The sequence below is a fragment of the Culicoides brevitarsis genome, chromosome 2 (genome assembly GCF_036172545.1).
Source record: "Culicoides brevitarsis isolate CSIRO-B50_1 chromosome 2, AGI_CSIRO_Cbre_v1, whole genome shotgun sequence".
Classification (NCBI taxonomy): domain Eukaryota; kingdom Metazoa; phylum Arthropoda; class Insecta; order Diptera; family Ceratopogonidae; genus Culicoides; species Culicoides brevitarsis.
Genome location: NC_087086.1, coordinates 31,943,567 through 31,963,491, shown reverse-complemented (window position 1 = coordinate 31,963,491; position 19,925 = coordinate 31,943,567). Strand labels below are relative to the sequence as shown.

Genomic DNA, 19,925 nt, shown 5'->3' with positions numbered 1-19,925 from the left:
TGTGCAAGAATGGGGCTTCGTTTTCAAAACCACAAATCGAACAGCGAACGGCGCAATTGAAGCTCTTCTCGAAAATCGAGCCAATATGACTTTGGGCTTCTTTGGCATCAGTGCGGAACGAAATACGGGCCTTACTCCGGGATTCCCGTACCACACATCAGCTTTAATTTTCGTAATTCCGCCTGAAATCGCTCCTGTTTCACGTCTCATCAAGCCATTATCGGAAAAAGTTCGTTTTGCGGTGCTTGCGACATTTTTCGTCGGAGCTTGTGTCCTTTTTATCTCGTCTCATCTTGGAAATCGATGGCGCTACATGATTCTCGGACCAAATAATCGCAATCCGTACAGCAATATGATCCTCACTGGACTCGGCGGTGGCTTGGCAAGACCTCCGATGAACAATTTCGCCAGATTTTGTCTCATTTCGTGGATTTTACTCTGTTTCATGGTCAATAACTTCTATCTCGCCAAATATTTTCAGTTTTTGGCACAAGACGATGACGTTTCTCTCGCTGATACTTTCGAAAAAATCGCTCAGCGCAAGTACACGATCTATATTCGACCGACTTGCAAGGAGTTTTTTGAGGAACATCCCGAGTTGGAGGTCAATACCCGCATTTTACCGTTGAACGAGTATCCAAAAGTGGAAAAATCGATGCAAAATCCCGGTACAACGGCTGTTCTAATGCACACACTGGATTTTATTTTGTATAAAAACAAGGAAATTTATCGAGATAAGCCGCTGATGATCGCTTCTCAGCACATAATTGACATCCAAATATCGATTTATTATCCGAACAGCTCGTGTTTGCGACATGCGTTCAATCCCCTTCTTCGCACGGTGACAAGTAACGGAGTTTTCACACATTGGCTGAAAAAGTACATCGATCCGATGTTTTTGGTGCGATCGATGAAAGCGGGACACAATAAAATGCCGATCACGTTACAACATTTGGAGGATATTTACTGGGTTGTCATCGGGGGATGGATTTTAGCGCTTCTTGTCTTCGTTTTGGAAGCAATTTCAACGAAATTCACGTTTTTTCGACAATTTTTCCAATAATTATCGCGTGTTTTATCGAATTTTAACATTTAATCGAATTCACTTCTAGACATTTTGATCACCTCGCATGTTAATATCCCCTCAAATCGCTTAACGACGACGATTTTCATAAATAATCATGACCTATGTTAACATTTTTTACGATTTTTTATCACTTTAAGCTCGAATACGGCATGGAAGTATGGAACGAAGCGATGCGAAATATCGATTGTGACATCCAAGTGTTTAATACGCATCAGATTTATCCGGATAACTTGATTCCGGATCTCGCAGCGGCCCTTTCGGAGATCTTGGGGAAGCCCTATAACGATATTATGCAGTTTTTCGGACATTGTTTCGTCAGGTTTTTCAGTAATTTTGGGTGAGTTCTTGTTTTTTGTCAAATTTTATTCTAAAAATTTTATTTTTCTTGTAGTTATGATGAATTAATCAAAGCCACAGGACGTTATTTCTGCGAATTTCTATCGTCAATGGATAATTTGCATCTCCAGATGCGTTTCACGTATCGCAAGATGAAAAGTCCTTCGATGCAACTTGGCGCCGTGGATAATGACGGAGCTGTTTTGATCTATCGGAGCTCTCGTTGTGGCTTTAGCAAGTATTTGACGGGACAATTGTGCGAAATTGCAAAGACTTTCTTCAATATGAGCTTGCAAGTGAGGATTTTGGAGAGTCAAAATGACATTCAGGGAGGAACAGCGGGTCCGATTAACATAAAAGGCGGTTTGAAGGAAGTTACGGTCAAGTTTCGACTGGATTTTGATAATCGGGAATACGTAAGTTGGCGGTTTGTGTTGAAAATTTGAGGTTATTTTGAGTTTTTTTTTGTGTTTTTAGATGGCTCATAAGGTAAATGCAAAAGTTCATCCATCACAAGAGAGGTTACCTGACATATCAATTGACCTTTTATTCAATCTTTTTCGTGAGTATCTCAAATTTTTTTTCAGTAAAGTCGAAAAATGTTTTCAATTTCCTAAAAAAAATCTAAAATTCAATTTTTTTTTATTAGGATTTTTAAAGTTTTTATACAAAAAAAAATAAATTTAAATAATAGCAAATTTTTTTTATTCAAAAATTTTTCAAAATTTTAATATTTTTTTTAAAAGAATCATTTTTTTTAATTTAATATATTAATTAATTAATTTTTTATAACTGAATTTTTGTGCTAAATTTTCTAAATTTTGCGTTTCCGATGTACAGGAGCCATTTAAAGATGTTAGCAAAAAAAATTGATGAAAAAAAATTTAAGTCAAAATCCTCTTATTATGAGGGCTCACATACCGATTTTTCAAAATTGAGCTATACCACGGTTCTCCAGCTCAAATTGAAGGTTTTGGCATTAGAAACAACTTTTGTTTTGGACTTTTTCTAAATTTTGCGTTTTCGATGTACAGGAGCCATTTAAAGATGTTAGCAAAAAAAATTGATGAAAAAAAATTTAAGTCAAAATCCTCTTATTATGAGGGCTCACATACCGATTTTTCAAAATTTTTTCAACTTTTGTAGATCACGGTTCTCCAGCTCAAATTGAAGGTTTTGGCATTAGAAACAACTTTTGTTTTGGACTTTTTCTAAATTTTGCGTTTTCGATGTACAGGAGCCATTTAAAGATGTTAGCGAAAAAAATTGATCAAAAAAATATTTTCAAAAAATATTTTAGAGGAAATTGAAAACATTTTTGATATATTTTTTATCCAAAATATTTAACCAAATAATTTTTTCAACAGCTTTTGCGCTCCTAATTGACCGCGAAATGTGCGTTTGTGGCGCCGGCGAAAAAATCGTGGATGCTTGGAGTGCAAGTAACAACAACAAGGCCCCAAATCTCCTAATGGGCGTCAAAATTGACAAAGCCTTCACGGTTCGTCGACCCCAAGGAATCGTTTTTGACTGGGAAAGCGTTTATAATTCGACCACAGTTTTTTTTGAACTCACGGTTCTTTAAACAAAGCTGCTTCGAGCCTAAAATGAAGAAACGCGTCTCAAAACTCGAAATTTAGAAACAACTTTTGTTTTGGACTTTTTCTAAATTTTGCGTTTTTACAGGAGCCATTTAAAGACTGTACAGGAGCCATTGAGGGCTCACATACCGATTTTTAAAGATGTTAGTCAAAATCCTCTTATTATGAGGGCAAATCTTCGGATCGTGAAGTCATGGAGCAACAACGAAAGGACTCCAGATCAGGTCGACGGTTCTCCACGTTACTTCTAAATTTTGAAGGGACAGATGATGTATTTGCGTGAACTTGCGCTGATTTACTTGTGCAGTTTTGATCTCCGATTTACAGGAAAATGGGTTTGTATTTGAAATCCTCTTTGCATGACCACATTGATTTTTCAAAATTTTTTCAACTTTTCAATGGATTCTCCAGCTCAAATTGAAGGTTTTGAGCAAGGAAACAACTTTTGTTTTGGACTTTTTGGAAATTTTGCGTTTCCGATGTACAGGAGCCATTTAAAGATGTTAGCAAAAAAAAGGAGATGAATTCTGTACTCACATGATTTCAAAATTGAGCTATACCAGTTCTCCAAAATGGCGAAGATGCGCTCGATTGTGTTAGAAATATGACTTTTGTTTTCATTTTTCCGAAACAACGATAAAAATGCGCCGATGGCGAGCCATTTAAAGATGCAAATGAAACTTCAACATCTGAAAATCCGTTTTTTGAGGGTCATTTGATTGGTGAGCTATACCACGGTTCTCCAGCTCAAATTGAAGGTTTTGGCATTAGAAACAACTTTTGTTTTGGACTTTTTCTAAATTTTGCGTTTCCGATGTACAGGAGCCATTTAAGATGGATGAAAAAAATTTAAGTCAAAATCCTCTTATTATGAGGGCTGACATACCGTTTCACGGAGCTCACAGTGAAGGTTTTGGCATTAGAAACAAAAAATTTCATGCGTTTCATGCGAGCCATTTAAAGATTTGATCAAAAAAAATATTTTCAAAAAATATTTTAGAGGAAATTGAAAACATTTTTGATATATTTTTTATCCAAAATATTTAACCAAATAATTTTTTCAACAGCTTTTGCGCTCCTAATCGACCGCGAAATGTGCGTTTGTGGCGCCGGCGAAAAAATCGTGGATGCTTGGAGTGCAAGTAACAACAACAAGGCCCCAAATCTCTTGATGGGCGTCAAAATTGACAAAGCTTTCACGGTTCGTCGTCCTCAAGGGATCGTTTTCGACTGGGAAAGCGTTTATAATTCGACCACAGTTCTCTTTGAACTCTCTTTAAACAAAGCTGCTTCGACTAAAATGAAGAAACGCGTCTCAAAACTCGAAATGGCGGCGGAATCTTCGGATCGTGAAGTCATGGAGCAACAACGAAAGGACTCCAGATCAGGTCGAACGTTACTTCTGAAGGGACAGATGATGTATTTGCGTGACATTGACGCTCTGATCTACTTGTGCAGTCCTTTGATCTCCGATTTGCAGGAATTGGGCGACATGGGTTTGTATTTGAACGATTTGCATGACCACGGATTGAGCAAGGAGATGGTTTTCAATGGATTTAGTCATTATTCGAAGCTGGATTTGTTGTGTGAGAAGGAAGAAGCACGTGCTGAGGAGCTGGAAACGTCGTTGGCACTCGCTGATAGTTGGAAGAAGCAAGGAGATGAACTTTTGTACTCGATGATTCCCAAAACTCTCGCCGAAAGACTCCAAAATGGCGAAGATGCGCTCGATTGTGTGACGAAATATGACTGCGCGAGTGTCATTTTTGCCGAAACAACGATAAAAATCGCCGATGGCGAGACGTTGGAAGATGCCATGAAGACTGTCAACATCCTGAATACCGTTTTTTCGTCATTTGATGAGTTGGTGACGTCTCCCATTTCGTACAAAGTTGAAACTGTGGGAATGGTCTATATGGCAGTTTCAGGAGCTCCTGATCTGAATCCGCTTCATACGTTTCATGCGGCGGATTTGGCTTTAGACATGTTGGAGTCGATTCAACGCTTGAACAAAGAAATTGGGGGAGTTTCTGTCAAAATTGGCTTCCATTCGGGACCGTTAGTGGCGGGAATTGTCGGTTTGAAGGTTCCGCGCTATTGTTTGTTCGGAGATACCGTCAATACAGCAAGTCGCATGGAGAGCTCAAGTCTTCCGGATAAAATTCAGACGACAGGAACGACAGCGGCGATTCTCATGAAATCCAAATACGAGCTGTCGTATCGTGGGAAAGTCGCTGTCAAAGGAAAAGGCGAGATGGATACGTATTGGCTCATTAGCGGAAATGCTGATCGAAGTTATAAGGAAATTTATGTGGAGCAACAAAAGTCACAGTTTAAGAAAAAAATTAAAAAGGTAAAAAAAAATATTTTTTTCTTGATTAATATTTAAATTAAATTAAAAAATTGAATTAAAAAAATTATTTTTCAAAAATTTATTTAAAAATTTAGCAAAATTATCATTATTTAAAAAAAATTGAAAAATTTATTTATTTTTTTTATAATATTTTATGCTAAATAAAATTTTAAATATTTTTTTTTGTAGCACGGAGCCCTCTTTGGCATGTAAATGTTTAATTTTAAACTTTATTCAACACAAATACTGAAGATGTCATCACAAAATTCAACAACATCACATAAAACTTATACAATAATTTGGGTGAAAATACTGTCCAGATGAATAAATGATACCGAAAAAGTATCATCACAACCAAATAAAAGCAAATAGGAGTAGTTGTTAGCACGATGTACGTTTTTAGTAACATATCACAAGAAAATTTCCTGAAAAAAATTAAAAAAAATATTAGATGTCATAAAAAAATTCAAGATTTTAACGAAATATTTTTAAAAATGAAGGCTTACTTAGTATTTTCTTTTCCAGAAGACTTTTTCATTGAATTTTTAATCAACAACAGGAAGCTTAAAATTTGTCCATTGAAGGTATTAAGAGTTAACAAGACCCCAACTGCTGCAAAAGAAAAGTGATGAAGACCTACATAGCCTGCTGTCAAGTCAATTGTTGCCAAACTGTTGGAATTTCCCTAAAAAATCAAGAAATTTATTAGAAAAAATTAGATTTTTATTGAAATTTATGAGTCAAAAATAATCAAATTGTCTAAATTTGTTGATTTAAGTCAGATTTAGACAAATTTTGCCAATTTTCAAACATTTTTTCTTATTTTGAGTCAAAATTTGTAGTAAATTTTTTGAAACGTTTAGTAAATTTAAAATATTTTTAAGAAAATTTAAAAAAATAAGAATAAGTTTCCTCAAAGTTGCTCTTTATAAAAAAAAAATTTAAAGAAATTCATCAGAATTTTTTGAAATTTTGATCTCAAAATGTACTGAAAATGTCTAAAACCGAAATATTTTGATTCTATTTTAACTTTTTTAATAAAATTTTTCAAAAATTTCTTGCCCGAATTGGCTTTTTGCCATTAAGAGTACGAGAAATTTATTAAAAATTAAATTTAAATGCAAAAAAATCTCACCTGATAAAAGTAGAAGACCTTTCCCATGCAAAAATGAATCAAAATAATCATCAAACTAGAGTCAGGTTCCTTCGAGAACATGGTTTCCTTTATTTTATATGTCACGAATCTGCTTGTAATGACCAAAATTGCATTTAAAATTATATTATGAGGCTTATGGATGAGAGCTGACACCAAAACGATCGTCACAACGAAAATTTTCATCTTGGAAATTTCCTTGTTTGTAACTGTCGACAGCAAAATCAGCCCGATTCCGATCCAAAATGCTGCTAAACACGCATCTGAATGCCTTTGGTCTATATTTGGCAACAAAACGCCTGAACTTGCCCTATAAGCGAATATTGCTACGAGACATCCTCCAACAGATATTGAGGTCCATTTCGACCATGCTTCACTAAAAACGCTTCGAAACAACAAAATTTCGCCGAAAATTACAAAAATTGTCAACAAAAATTTATTTTCTGGCATCACGAGGAAATCTCCGACATCGGGAACGTTGATCCATTTGTCGCCCGTTTGATTTAATCTTCTTGCAAAAATATGCGTGCCAAAGAAAATCATCCATTCAAGCAATTTAGTGCGCCATTGAGGTCGAATTTGCGTCGTAAAAGTCGATTTTACGTCTGTCAGGAACAAAACGACGCAAAATGTGTTGAAGAAAAAGTACCACGTTTGATGTTCTTCTTCCACGTAAGAGCTGGAAACCAAAGAAATGGCATGGAATGCATAAAGAACGACCAAAACAAGCTGCAACAACGTCAAATTTTGAAAATTTTGATAAACCTGCAAGTAAAAAACGAAAGAAAACGGTTAATTTACTCATTTATCGTACAAAATCAAAAGTGAGAGAGAGAAATCGCTGCTTGAAATACAAAAGGGGAGCGAAAAATCATATGTTCGCTTGTGTATTATTGCGATATCACATTCAATTTGATTCAATTAGTGATACGAAACGCACAAAAACAGTCCATTCAGTGAATTATCTGATCACGGATCGTTCCATCAGGGATTTTTGCATTTATTTTTGTTCCCTCAACGTCTTATAGTCTTGAAAAAATCCTAAAATCATCAAGAAAAAAGGTAAATTCAATAGAAAATTCATAAAATAATCGAAAAATTGATCAAGTCGATTAAAATTCAACTCTCTCATTCATTTTTTTATTCGTCTCAACGAAAAACGAATGAAGAGTAAATAAAATTAAAGTGATAAGAGCGTTGGTTAATTAAAAAAAATGTGTTTTGTTTGTATAAATATGCCATTAAAGCAAGACAAATAGCTCACTTTGCTATCTACGGAACGTTTATTATCAGGAGCTGCCGTGTGATTATTGTTTACGACTTTTGTTGTTGTTTGAATTTGAAGCGCTCAAGTGTTTTCTTCGGCCAAAGATGCGGTTTGAAGTGCATATAAGACGTGATATAAAAAACTAGACGATAAATGATAAGAAAAAAGGGTTTTTAATTAAAGTAGTTGATAGAAGAGGAACAGTTTTGAAGAAATTTTGAAGTTATTAAGACGTGAAAGTCAGTTGAAGTATTTTTTGGTACTTGAGAAGTCAATTTCTGAATCAAAAATTCAATTTTTAAGTGAATTTTGTTAAAATTATTTGAAATTCAGACTCAAAATGGATAAAAATTAATAAATTTTATTATTTAAAAATTTTTCAAGTTAATTTTCAATTACTTTTTGGGTATTTTAAGTCAAAACTTTCAGAAGTTTTTGATTCGAGGACTTCAAATTTCTCGAAAATTGCTTTCAAGTTAAAAATTTGAATAAAAATAATAAAATTTCTTTAAAATTTGAACTAAAATGCAATAAAACTAAAAATTTTTCGACTAAGTCTGTTAATTTTTAATCAAATTTTTCAATAAACTTTCTAATTTTCTACTTAAAATTGACTTTTTGAAAGTTTTTTAACATTTTTTCATCCAATTATTGCTTTAATTAACAAAAATTCGCATTTCAGATATTTCAGTTCCAGAATGGCGGCAACTTTGGATTCCAATTTTCTCCAATACGAAAGCAAAAACTTGCTTCAACCGAGTTTAGATGATGTCAAAAAAGGTAAAATTTATAAAATTTAATAATTTTTAAAATTTTTACCAATTTTTCTTCTCACAGTTCTCACTTCTGGCTTAACATCCAATTTCGCTACCGTTTCCGTTGATGTCGTCGATTGTCCTAATCTCAAAAAGGCTCCTTTCCATTTGGCATCCGAGGGAATTTGCGGAAATCCTCTACTCCTCGAAGTTGGCGGACCTCCATATCTTCTCCCGCTCGTTGATCGCAGCAAACTTTACGACACGAAATCCATGTGCAAAAAAGCTTTGCCTTCTTCCGAACTGCTTGTCATTGGCGCCGGCGCTGGTCCTTTTCCGCATCTCGGAACGAACGTCGAAGGCATCTTCAACTTCAAAGTCAACGCTGACGACTCCGTTTGCAACAATTCACACGTTGCCCAAGTCGATGCGAATCTCGATTGTCACTTGCACAAATTACCGCCGCATGAAACGCGATGTGCCTTATTGGGAAATTTGCTTTTGAGTGAAGGAAAGCAAGGAAAAGTCCTCAAAGTGCATTGCAAAAAACGCACAGGAAATTTAGACTTCATCGCAAGCATTCGGAAATGTCTAACGGAGCATTACAAAGAAACTGTCGGACTTGGAGGAACATTTTTGTTGAAAGAAGGAGCAGCTAAACAACACGTCATGAGAGATTTTTCCAAAACTCCGATTACGACAGAGGAAGAACTCAACACATGGCTTAAATTTTATGAAATGCCAGCGAAACTCATCAACGTAGGAACTCTTGTAACGGATGAGGCGGATTTGGATTTGCGTCTTCAACATTTTCATAGTTTTTCGCACGAAGGAAAATGGGGAGGACATTATCATAATGATACAACTCCAGATACGGTCGAGTATGAAGGATATTTTGTTGTTGCAGAAAAAGTTGTTCGTGTAGATAAACCAGTGATTACTCACAAATTTGGACGAGATTAGAATTTTAAGGATTTTCAGAAGCATTTAAACTATTTTTATATGAAATAAATAAGGGAAGTGGTTAAAATGAAGAATTTTTATGCATTGACGTATGAGAGGCAAAATGGGGCATTGTTTTTTTTCAGAGGGGCTCTAATTTATCATTTTTAATCATTTTATAACTGAAAACTGCCAAAAAATTGAAACTGAAAAAAATTTTTTCTTTGACATAGTTTTGTTTTAAAAACTAAATCAAGAGCAAAGAAACTGTGTCAAAAACCGTGTCAAAGCAATTTTTGTCAAATCTTGCTCCAAATGGATAAAAATTTATCAGAGGGCTCTAATTTATCATTTTTAATCATTTTATAACTGAAAACTGCCAAAAAATTGAAACTGAAAAAAAAAATTTTCTTTGACATAGTTTTGTTTTGAAAACTAAATCAAGAGCAAAAAAACTGTGTCAAAAACTGTGTCAAAGCAATTTTTGACAAATCTTGCTCCAAATGGATAAAAATTTGTCAAAGGGCTCTAATTTATCATTTTTAATCATTTTATAACTCAAAACTGCCAAAAAATTGAAACTGAAAAAAATTTTTTCTTTGACATAGTTTTGTTTTAAAAACTAAATCAAGAGCAAAGAAACTGTGTCAAAAACTGTGTCAAAGCAATTTTTGTCAAATCTTGCTCCAAATGGATAAAAATTTGTCAGAGGGCTCTAATTTATCATTTTTAATCATTTTATAACTCAAAACTGCCAAAAAATTGAAACTGAAAAAAATTTTTTTCTTTGACATAGTTTTTTTTTCAAAACTAAATCAAGTCAAAAACTGTGCAAAACAAAACTGCTAAAAAATTGAAACTGAAAAAAATTTTTTTCTTTGACATAGTTTTTTTTTTGAAAAAGAGCAAAACTGTGTCAAAGCCATTTTTGACAAATCTTGCTCCAAATGGATAAAAATTTGTCAAAGGGCTCTAATTTATCATTTTTAATCATTTTATAACTCAAAACTGCTAAAAAATTGAAACTGAAAAAAATTTTTTTCTTTGACATAGTTTTTTTTTTCAAAACTAAATCAAGAGCAAAACTGTGTCAAAAACTGTGTCAAAGCCATTTTTGACAAATCTTGCTCCAAATGGATAAAAATTTGTCAAAGGGCTCTAATTTATCATTTTTAATCATTTTATAACTCAAAACTGCTAAAAAATTGAAACTGAAAAAAATTTTTTTCTTTGACATAGTTTTTTTTTCAAAACTAAATCAAGAGCAAAACTGTGTCAAAAACTGTGTCAAAAACTGTGTCAAAGCCATTTTTGACAAATCTTGCTCCAAATGGATAAAAATTTGTCAAAGGGCTCTAATTTATCATTTTTAATCATTTTATAACTCAAAACTGCTAAAAAATTGAAACTGAAAAAAATTTTTTTCTTTGACATAGTTTTTTTTTCAAAACTAAATCAAGAGCAAAACTGTGTCAAAAACTGTGTCAAAGCCATTTTTGTGCTCCAAATGGATGAAAATTTGTCAGAGGGCTCTAAAATTTTTAATCATTTTGTCAAAACTGCCATTTTTTTTTTGACTCCAAACGGATAAAAATTTGTCAGAGGGCTCTAATTTATCATTTTTAATCATTTTATAACTCAAAACTGCCAAAAAATTGAAACTGAAAAAAATTTTTTTCTTTGACATAGTTTTGTTTTAAAAACTAAATCAAGAGCAAAAAAACTGTGTCAAAAACTGTGTCAAAGCCATTTTTGACAAATCTTGCTCCAAATGGATAAAAATTTGTCAGAGGGCTCTAATTTATCATTTTTAATCATTTTATAACTCAAAACTGCCAAAAAATTGAAACTGAAAAAAATTTTTTTCTTTGACATAGTTTTGTTTTAAAAACTAAATCAAGAGCAAAAAAACTGTGTCAAAAACTGTGTCAAACCCATTTTTGTGAAATCTTGCTCCAAACGGATAAAAATTTGTCAGAGGGCTCTAATTTATCATTTTTAATCATTTTATAACTCAAAACTGCCAAAAAATTGAAACTGATAAAAATTTTTTTCTTTGACATAGTTTTGTTTTAAAAACTAAATCAAGAGCAAAAAAACTGTGTCAAAAACTGTGTCAAACCCATTTTTGTGAAATCTTGCTCCAAACGGATAAAAATTTGTCAGAGGGCTCTAATTTATCATTTTTAATCATTTTATAACTCAAAACTGCCAAAAAATTGAAACTGAAAAAAAAATTTTTCTTTGACATAGTTTTGTTTTAAAAACTAAATCAAGAGCAAAAAAACTGTGTCAAAAACTGTGTCAAACCCATTTTTGTGAAATCTTGCTCCAAACGGATAAAAATTTGTCAGAGGGCTCTAATTTATCATTTTTAATCATTTTATAACTCAAAACTGCCAAAAAATTGAAACTGAAAAAAAAATTTTTCTTTGACATAGTTTTGTTTTAAAAACTAAATCAAGAGCAAAAAAACTGTGTCAAACCCATTTTTGTGAAATCTTGCTCCAAACGGATAAAAATTTGTCAGAGGGCTCTAATTTATCATTTTTAATCATTTTATAACTCAAAACTGCCAAAAAATTGAAACTGAAAAAAAAATTTTTCTTTGACATAGTTTTGTTTTAAAAACTAAATCAAGAGCAAAAAAACTGTGTCAAAAACTGTGTCAAACCCATTTTTGTGAAATCTTGCTCCAAACGGATAAAAATTTGTCAGAGGGCTCTAATTTATCATTTTTAATCATTTTATAACTCAAAACTGCCAAAAAATTGAAACTGAAAAAAAAATTTTTCTTTGACATAGTTTTGTTTTAAAAACTAAATCAAGAGCAAAAAAACTGTGTCAAAAACTGTGTCAAACCCATTTTTGTGAAATCTTGCTCCAAACGGATAAAAATTTGTCAGAGGGCTCTAATTTATCATTTTTAATCATTTTATAACTCAAAACTGCCAAAAAATTGAAACTGAAAAAAAAATTTTTCTTTGACATAGTTTTGTTTTAAAAACTAAATCAAGAGCAAAAAAACTGTGTCAAAAACTGTGTCAAACCCATTTTTGTGAAATCTTGCTCCAAACGGATAAAAATTTGTCAGAGGGCTCTAATTTATCATTTTTAATCATTTTATAACATAAAACTGCAAAACCTCAATTCACATAGATTAAAATTTATCTACAATTTTCATATACTGATTATTCTTGAATTCATGGAAATCTACCTGATATGGCAATTTAAGTAGGCTTTGCTTTTTACTCATATAATTATTCTTTTGTTCAATTTCAACGATTAAAATTTTTGAATTCCCATCACGTATTGGCTAAAATCCTGACAACGAACCTATCAAAAGACATCTTGTCTCTCCCTCTTTTCATTTATTTGTCTCGCTCTACTTCATGTGAAATTCGAATCGTTCTCACACAATATATGCACGTGTACTGCCAGAGACATAAAAACAGAAGTAAATTGTACATAAAGTTATTAGTTTAGTACGTTTCAGATCGACTTTTAATTGTCTCCTCGAGGAAAATTAGAACCCAGTGTCGCAATAATCGGGAAAAAAGTAAAAATTAAGTGACAAAGAGTGCGAGAACGCTGGAGTGAGAACGCATATCGATTGGAAGTGAATGAAAAATTGACAAAACATTTTAAAAAATTATGAATTGGAATGCGTAAACGAACACCATCTTGCTGATTCGATATAATAGAGGTACACAGCTGTAGGTAGAGAACACTTTACATTATATACTTCTCGCTGTACGTGTATGTGTACGAGAATCGAGTATGTAATACATTGCATTCGATATTTTAATGATTAAAGTCAAATGAGAAGAAAAAATTGTGAAAAAGCCCGAAATAATTGCTAGAACATTGGAAAAAGTTATGAGTAGTGAGGTAGAAATCGGCAGAAATGGCACGATGCCCTCGTCGACGTTGCCCGATGTGGTTTTGGCTGCATCCGATGAGGAATTCGATTTTGGCATGAATTTAATCACCACAATGGCTGCTAGTAGGAGAGAAAATATCGTGGAAATGGGCAGTGTTGCAGCAACGACGACGATCGCCAGCAAGGTAATGGATGTGAATAGCAGTAGAAATAGCTCAGTGGCAAACAGTCCGCGGAGCGTAGCGGAAGACGTAGCCACAGGTCGTGTCAATGACTCGGAGGGGGTCTCGCTAATCGTCGACGACAACAGTAGAAGTGCAAACAACAATATCAGTAGTAATCTTAGGAGTAGCAGTAACGACGATGTGCCAACAATCAGTGTCGACGTGTCGGAATCTTTCGCCCTCGAAGACACCGATACCGATGATGATGTCATTCTCGTAGTGCAGCCAATAGAAACAATTGAATTACTCGGCGACGACGACGACGGCGACGTACAAATAGTAAATTCCGACGAACCGATACCAAAGCCCAAGCGGTTACCTCAAAAGCTCCACAAATCCGTGATTCAGCCAACGAGTAGCACGAGCAGCAGCAGCACAAACACCTCATCCACGAGTGACTTTCCGGGACCGCCACGTTTGTCCGAACCTTCTGTTAGTGCGATGATGCCCGACGACGAACATCTCACACCAATTTTGGATTTGCTCGACGATCATTTCGGATGTCAATTCGATCTGCCGCCTCCGATGCATCTGCCCACCGATCCGCATCATCATTCGGACTTTGCAACGATACAAAATCGCTCGATGCTGGCAACAGGGACGACGCAGGACTTTTCCAAACCCACAAGCGGACTCTTTGTTTCGCACTTGACCAATAGCATGGGTACCCAAACAGGCTGCGATTTGAAACCCGAAAAGAAAGATATGGAGACACAGACTGATGGCGTGTCGTTTTGTGCAAAACGGAAGATGTAAGTTGATTTAAAGCTGTTTTTCTTGATTTTTTTGTAATTTTATAAAAATTTTTCTCAGATCTTACCTCGAAAACGACCTCGACGGCGACGAATGCCCCATTTGCTACGAGCCGTGGGAGGAATCCGGCAAACATTCCCTCGTTTCGCTCAAGTGCGGTCACTTGTTCGGCGATTCGTGCCTGAAAAAGTGGCTAAATGACCAACATGCGCAACAAAAACTTCGTCTATGTCCCGTTTGTCGTACCAAAGTGGAAGTGAAGCACATTCGAACGCTGTATGCACGTCGTGTGATACAAGTCAAAGCGGATCCCGAGCTGAAGCGACTCCGTGCGGAGCTAGAAGTGGCACGGGAACGTGCAAAAAAGTACGAAACGCAATGTCGGAGCTTGGATTCGAAGCTACAAGCATGCTACAGTCACATGAATAATGCAGGAGCGACGTCAGATCACGGACGAGGTCCTTCGACGAGTCAAAATCCGCCGCGACTCATTCATGCAACGCCGTTATTGCGACAACAACCACCGGTGCCGTTACAGCAGCAGCAGCAACAACACGCCCTGAGAGCTGTGACGGCAATTCCGTCGGCATTGCAACTGAGTGTACCGACGACGTCACGCGCTGCCCTTACGAGCATCCTCCCATCGTCATTCCTGACCCAGGAATTTCATCAAATTGGGCGATACGAGTTTCCACGCGACTTCTTCGACCAGCGAACAATTAACCAGATGTAAAAACAGCAGTCGGAGTGAAAAATTTTTTGAGAATGAAACGAAACAGAAATACTAAGAAATAGAAATACCTCTTTTTAAGCGAAACATTTTGTGTTGAATTTCAACGTCATATATTACTACTAAACAAAAAATTAAAGAAAAACGTCTAGAACCGTAAGACAACAAAAAAAATCACTTTTGTACAAAAAATACAAAGTAACGTATATATTAAAGATAATAATAAATAAAATAAATAATAACCAAAATTAATGCAGTTCTTCTTCGCATGCATACCGTAAAAAAAGTAAGACGTAACTCCGAAATGCGTTCCTTTTGAAATTCACACACAAAAATCATTATCCCCCAAAAACGAACAACGAAAGGAAATACCTTCTACGCAACAGCACAGAGATAATCAACCCAAACGCAGAACGATGGTGAAATAAAAAAAATCAAAATGGGTCCCAACGATACCCAATTCTTCGTCTTTTTTTTTGTCATCATCATGCGAGCGAGCCAGCAGCGAACACAGAACATGTTTTGTTAGAAAATACTCCATTTATACATAATTCACACACAGACACGCATGTACCTCCATGCGTCGCACGGATGGTTTATTTACACGTGCTGCCTTATGTACATCTCGCCTTCTCGCTTCGTTCAATGGAAAATTCACGTGCCCTCTCGCTCATCTCGAATAATCAGCTGTGCCATCAGCGTCGTGCCTCTGTCGTAGTGCTTCTTATGTACTTTGCTGCAATTCCTCGGTTGTAGGTACAGAAAATTGTCCTTATAATAAAAGAGGATTATGAATAAAAAGGAACCTTTCTTCATACAAAGAGGTAAAAAAAATTTAAGACTGTGTTGGTGCCAAATATGCAACTTTTATGAGATTTCTAAAAAAAAAATGTAAATAATAAACAATTGTTGGCTACCTTTCTCTCGAGAATATTTTTAGAACTTGATTTCTTAGAAGAAAAAAAAATTAAATTGTCGCAAATGATGAAATTCACAGTGGATTGTGTAAAAGTAAAGTAAAAGGTAGTAGCGCTAATGATGCATTATCAATGTTTGAATTTCATCGCATGATGTCGATGTTGGATTGTATTAAAATATTTCTTATCTAATCAAAAGTCGTTCTTTGCGAAGTTTGTTGATTTTAAATAAAAAAAATTTTGTTGATTTTTTGATAAAAAAAAATGTGTTGAAATTGATGGAAAAAGGAGTTATTTACAATGAATCAATTTGTTTAATTTCGGTCTTCATGCTACTTTTTCAAGTTTTGAGTAAAATTTCATGTCTTCGGTCTGAAAATTTCAAAAAGTTGCTCTTCTGATGATGTGATATGTTTAATTTTCTTCTTTTCACTTCGATTTCGACAAGTTCTTGTTCATATTTTTCATATTATTAATCACGATAGATTTAAAATTGACGCAGTTTGTAATATTTACTCCTAAAAATAAAAAAAAAATATTTTTGACAATTTTTTTTAGGTTTTTAGGATTGTTTTCTTAAGTAAAAGCTCCTAAAAATACAAATTTAAAAAAAAAAATTAATATGAAATTTTTTGATTAAAATTTTGAAAAAAAAACAAATTGAAAAAAATTGACAAAGTCATTGAGTAAAAATTTTACAAAAAAAAAAAAAAAAAAATTATTTTTTTTTAAAAATTAATTAAAAATATTAATTAATTTTAAGGCGAATAAATTTAATAAATTCATTTTTTGTCCCATGATTTTTCCAAATTTTTGAGGGGAAATAATAAAAATTAAATATTTTTGAATTTTTTTTGACAATTTTTTAACGTTTTTAAAAAAAATGATTCTTAACAATTTACTTTTTATTAAATTATTTTCAAAACAACAGTAAAGATTTTTCAAACAAAATTTCTATAAAAATTTTAAAAAAAAAAAATTTTTTGGTCAAACCAAAATTTTTTGAAAGCTAAATTTTTTGCAAATTTTTTTGATTTTTGTATGATTTTATCGTTCAAATTTTTCAATAAAATTTAAAAAAAAATGTCAAAAATATTTAATTTTTTAATTTAATTTTTATTTTTTCCCCTGAATTTTTTTGACAAAATAGGAAGGGGGGTGACAAAAAATTGATATATTAAATTTATTCGCCTAATATTAAAAAATATTATATTTTTTAAGCAAATTTTTCGAATCACATCCTTATAATTATTCTAAGAAAATTTGAAAAAAAAAATTATTTTTTTTTAATTAATTAACTTTTGGCCAAATTTTTGAAAAATAATTAAAGAATTGAATTATGAGGAATTTTTTTTTAAACTTGCAAATTTTATAAAAAAAAAGTAATATCTTTCATCAGTTTAATTTACTTTTCTAAAAGATTTTTTTTAAACTTCAAAATTTTTCAATGCGAAGCTTATAAAATCATTAAAAAATAAAAATATTTAAAAAATCAAGATTAATTTTCATTTTTTTTTTATATTTTTAAAAAATTTTCTAATAAAGACTTATAAAAAATGAAGAAAAATTGACCTGATTCCATAAAATACGAGTTAAAGTTCAATAAAATCAGATCCTTTTCACAAAAAATTTAATTTAAAACAATAACTCAGCATGTTTTATGACAAAAATAATTTCATTTTCATTGTAAAATCCATCAACAAAGCAACTTTCAATTGTTCAAACACCATAAAACCAAGTACCATACCTACTTTTACAACAAAAACGTAAAAAAAGAACCTTGAAACAGCTTGAATAGCACTGATCTCTCTATTTAACATAATCCAGACGGACACACACACATCCACACAAGTGATTTTCTATTCAATTCAAAGAATGAATTGCATATGTAACACAATTCTGCTGAAAAAAGGGGGATATAATACCGTTTCTCGGTACAGCAAGTACGACGAAACGGAGAAAAATGAACTTTACTCTCGTTTCTACGCTATTTACAACTACGCATGTCGACCTGCACGGAAGGTAAATAGGAATCAAGTGCAACGTGACATAAGCATGACACAACAGATGCAACATAATATCGACTGTTGTAGTACTTTGAACATCTGAACTCACCTTTAACATTGCATGGAGGTTGTTTCGTTGCGTTATGTACAGCAAATTCGATGCGGAAATCCAAATTGTGATGACTACACAGGAAAAATCCATCCAAGAAAGGTCAGTTGTGATGCTTTTGGAGAGGATACATGAGAAAATTATCAGGAAAAACTGCTTTAAAATCGCTTTTGGACTGGATTTGAACTCAATATGAGTCACGTGACCAAAAATAACGGCAATAATTTTCAAGGTGATCTACAAAAAATTATTTTGAGACGAATTTTCAATGAAAAAACTAAAAATTACCGTAAATGCTGCAAAAGTTGAGACCAAAATAGAGCTCATGTCATATTTAACGGTATTAGCTGTTAGTAGAGAGCGCATTTCCTGACTTGCTGAAGCATATTTGAGAGCTGCTGTCATAAAAGGTACCGGATTTTTCGTTGTCAGGTATTCGTTGTGAGCATTTCTTGCTTCGTTCAGTTGAAAAAAGAATTCTAAAAGAGAAATTTTATTATTTTAGGTTCAAATTTTCACATAAAATTGAATTTTTTACCTCTATTCGTTGTAATTTCGTATCCAAATTGGCTGGAAATCTTCTCCAAAAGCCGTTGTGATGTTTGATTCAACACTAAAAGCTTCTCTTCGTCACTCAAATGACTCAAAAGTTCGGGAATCACAGCTCCGTTGCTTGTTTCCGGGATATTTAACCCTAATAATACTGCCGCAGTCGTTGCTAAGTCCGTTTGATCGTAATTTTCTGTTACTTTATCGCAATTTACGCCTAAAACGATTAACGGAACTTGAATTTCGTCTTGAGAACTTCCTCCATGGCCTCCAGCGTCTCTCATTCCGTGGTCTCCGGTAATAAAAATTACATTTTCTGAATAATCTTTGATAAAATTTTCATAAATTTCGTTAACAATGCCGTCCATTTCTCGTAATTTCGCGTCAATTGTCGGATTTAGCGCTCCAAGTACGTGTCCAATGTGATCTAAGCCGAGATAATGCAAAATCATGAGATCCCAATCGGAAGTATTCAGTTCCTTATGAATTGCGAGTGAAATGTTATTATCTCCTCCGTAAAAGTCGTTTACGAAAAATGAGTCAACGTTCTCGCCTTTTCTCGTGAAGAAGTTTTTCGCAGGAAACATCTTTGTCCACACATTATCTCCGTAAAAAACGATACTTTTGTTGTTTTTCTTCATTTGATGCACTAAAAAATTAAAAATTTAATGAAAATTTCTTTAAAAAATCGATTTTGACAACTTACATAAATTATCACTCGTCATCGCTTGTCCATTATTCAAGTTCAGCACGACGTCAATGAAGCTCGGAACACTTCCCGACACAATTGTCTTGATTTTTGGCATCGTAACTGTTGGCGGATGTACTTTAAGCTTCACTAAACAGGCATTTTCCTCGTTGACGAGTCGTTTGGTGAAGGGCATTTGCTCGACAAAGTCATATCGCAAGGCATCGATGATCATTAAAATCGAACGCTCGAAATGGGGAATGTCTTGCAACTCGTTAAAGCCTTCGGAAGTGTTCTGGTCAAGTCCTGATGAGAAGTTGATCGGGAAAAATGCACGAAAAAACTGAAGACAAACGAAGATGAACAAGAAATATGACCAAAGTAAGTAGCCCGTTGCTTCAATTTTCATTTTTCATCACTTTTAGTTTTAATTTTTCGGAGTTAAACATGAAAATTTGTTAAATTTTTCATTCCAGCCGGCTTTTTGTTTTGTTTTTCTATTGAAACAGCTGATTTTGTGAATTCCTGTAAGGAGCCGTTAATCAATTTCATTCGTCTCATTGTCAAATTGA

The 19,925-nt window shown here is 33.6% G+C and overlaps 4 protein-coding genes across 6 annotated transcripts; 3 read left to right on the top strand and 1 right to left on the bottom strand.

Annotated features, from left to right (window-relative positions):
- Positions 1 to 3,355: 3,355 nt before the first annotated feature.
- Positions 3,356 to 5,313, top strand: LOC134828963 (soluble guanylate cyclase 89Db-like). The gene is made up of 3 exons (XM_063841954.1): positions 3,356 to 3,359; positions 4,092 to 5,254; positions 5,302 to 5,313. Exons 1-3 carry the CDS (start codon positions 3,356 to 3,358, stop codon positions 5,311 to 5,313), a joined length of 1,179 nt encoding a protein of 392 aa, XP_063698024.1.
- A 255-nt stretch (positions 5,314 to 5,568) lies between these two features.
- LOC134832130 (GPI ethanolamine phosphate transferase 2) lies at positions 5,569 to 19,845 on the bottom strand. Its single transcript, XM_063846032.1, has 7 exons — positions 19,372 to 19,845; positions 18,655 to 19,314; positions 18,405 to 18,595; positions 18,117 to 18,353; positions 6,513 to 7,295; positions 5,884 to 6,062; positions 5,569 to 5,802 (listed from the first exon to the last, which is right to left on the bottom strand). The coding sequence occupies exons 1-7, from the start codon at positions 19,760 to 19,762 to the stop codon at positions 5,601 to 5,603; spliced, it is 2,643 nt and encodes an 880-aa protein (XP_063702102.1). The 5' UTR covers positions 19,763 to 19,845; the 3' UTR covers positions 5,569 to 5,600.
- On the top strand, positions 7,447 to 9,593 carry LOC134832133 (ester hydrolase C11orf54 homolog). Of its 3 annotated transcripts, none has more exons than XM_063846034.1 (3): positions 7,447 to 7,592; positions 8,480 to 8,577; positions 8,635 to 9,593. In XM_063846034.1, the coding sequence occupies exons 2-3, from the start codon at positions 8,496 to 8,498 to the stop codon at positions 9,513 to 9,515; spliced, it is 963 nt and encodes a 320-aa protein (XP_063702104.1). In that variant the 5' UTR covers positions 7,447 to 7,592; positions 8,480 to 8,495; the 3' UTR covers positions 9,516 to 9,593. The 3 variants fall into 3 exon arrangements, with proteins under 3 accessions (XP_063702104.1, XP_063702106.1, XP_063702105.1); XM_063846036.1 differs by lacking the exon at positions 7,447 to 7,592 and adding an exon at positions 7,868 to 8,036; XM_063846035.1 differs by lacking the exon at positions 7,447 to 7,592 and adding an exon at positions 7,979 to 8,056.
- Positions 12,990 to 15,294, top strand: LOC134832131 (uncharacterized). The gene is made up of 2 exons (XM_063846033.1): positions 12,990 to 14,353; positions 14,415 to 15,294. The coding sequence occupies exons 1-2, from the start codon at positions 13,374 to 13,376 to the stop codon at positions 15,085 to 15,087; spliced, it is 1,653 nt and encodes a 550-aa protein (XP_063702103.1). The 5' UTR covers positions 12,990 to 13,373; the 3' UTR covers positions 15,088 to 15,294.
- Positions 19,846 to 19,925: the final 80 nt, after the last annotated feature.

What these genes read in the sequence shown, in the direction of transcription:
- LOC134832133 (XM_063846034.1), top strand. Translation starts at nt 8,496, where the DNA reads ATGGCGGCAACTTTGGATTCCAATTTTCTCCAATACGAAAGCAAAAAC. An exon ending in TTTAGATGATGTCAAAAAAG is followed by an intron (nt 8,578 to 8,634) that starts GTAAAATTTATA and finishes TTCTTCTCACAG; the next exon opens with TTCTCACTTCTGGCTTAACA.
- LOC134832130 (XM_063846032.1), bottom strand. Translation starts at nt 19,762, where the DNA reads ATGAAAATTGAAGCAACGGGCTACTTACTTTGGTCATATTTCTTGTTC. An exon ending in ACCTCCATGCAATGTTAAAG is followed by an intron (nt 7,296 to 18,116) that starts GTGAGTTCAGAT and finishes TTTTACTTGCAG; the next exon opens with GTTTATCAAAATTTTCAAAA. An exon ending in AGGTCTTCTACTTTTATCAG is followed by an intron (nt 6,063 to 6,512) that starts GTGAGATTTTTT and finishes TTGATTTTTTAG; the next exon opens with GGAAATTCCAACAGTTTGGC.
- LOC134832131 (XM_063846033.1), top strand. Translation starts at nt 13,374, where the DNA reads ATGAGTAGTGAGGTAGAAATCGGCAGAAATGGCACGATGCCCTCGTCG. An exon ending in TTTTGTGCAAAACGGAAGAT is followed by an intron (nt 14,354 to 14,414) that starts GTAAGTTGATTT and finishes AATTTTTCTCAG; the next exon opens with ATCTTACCTCGAAAACGACC.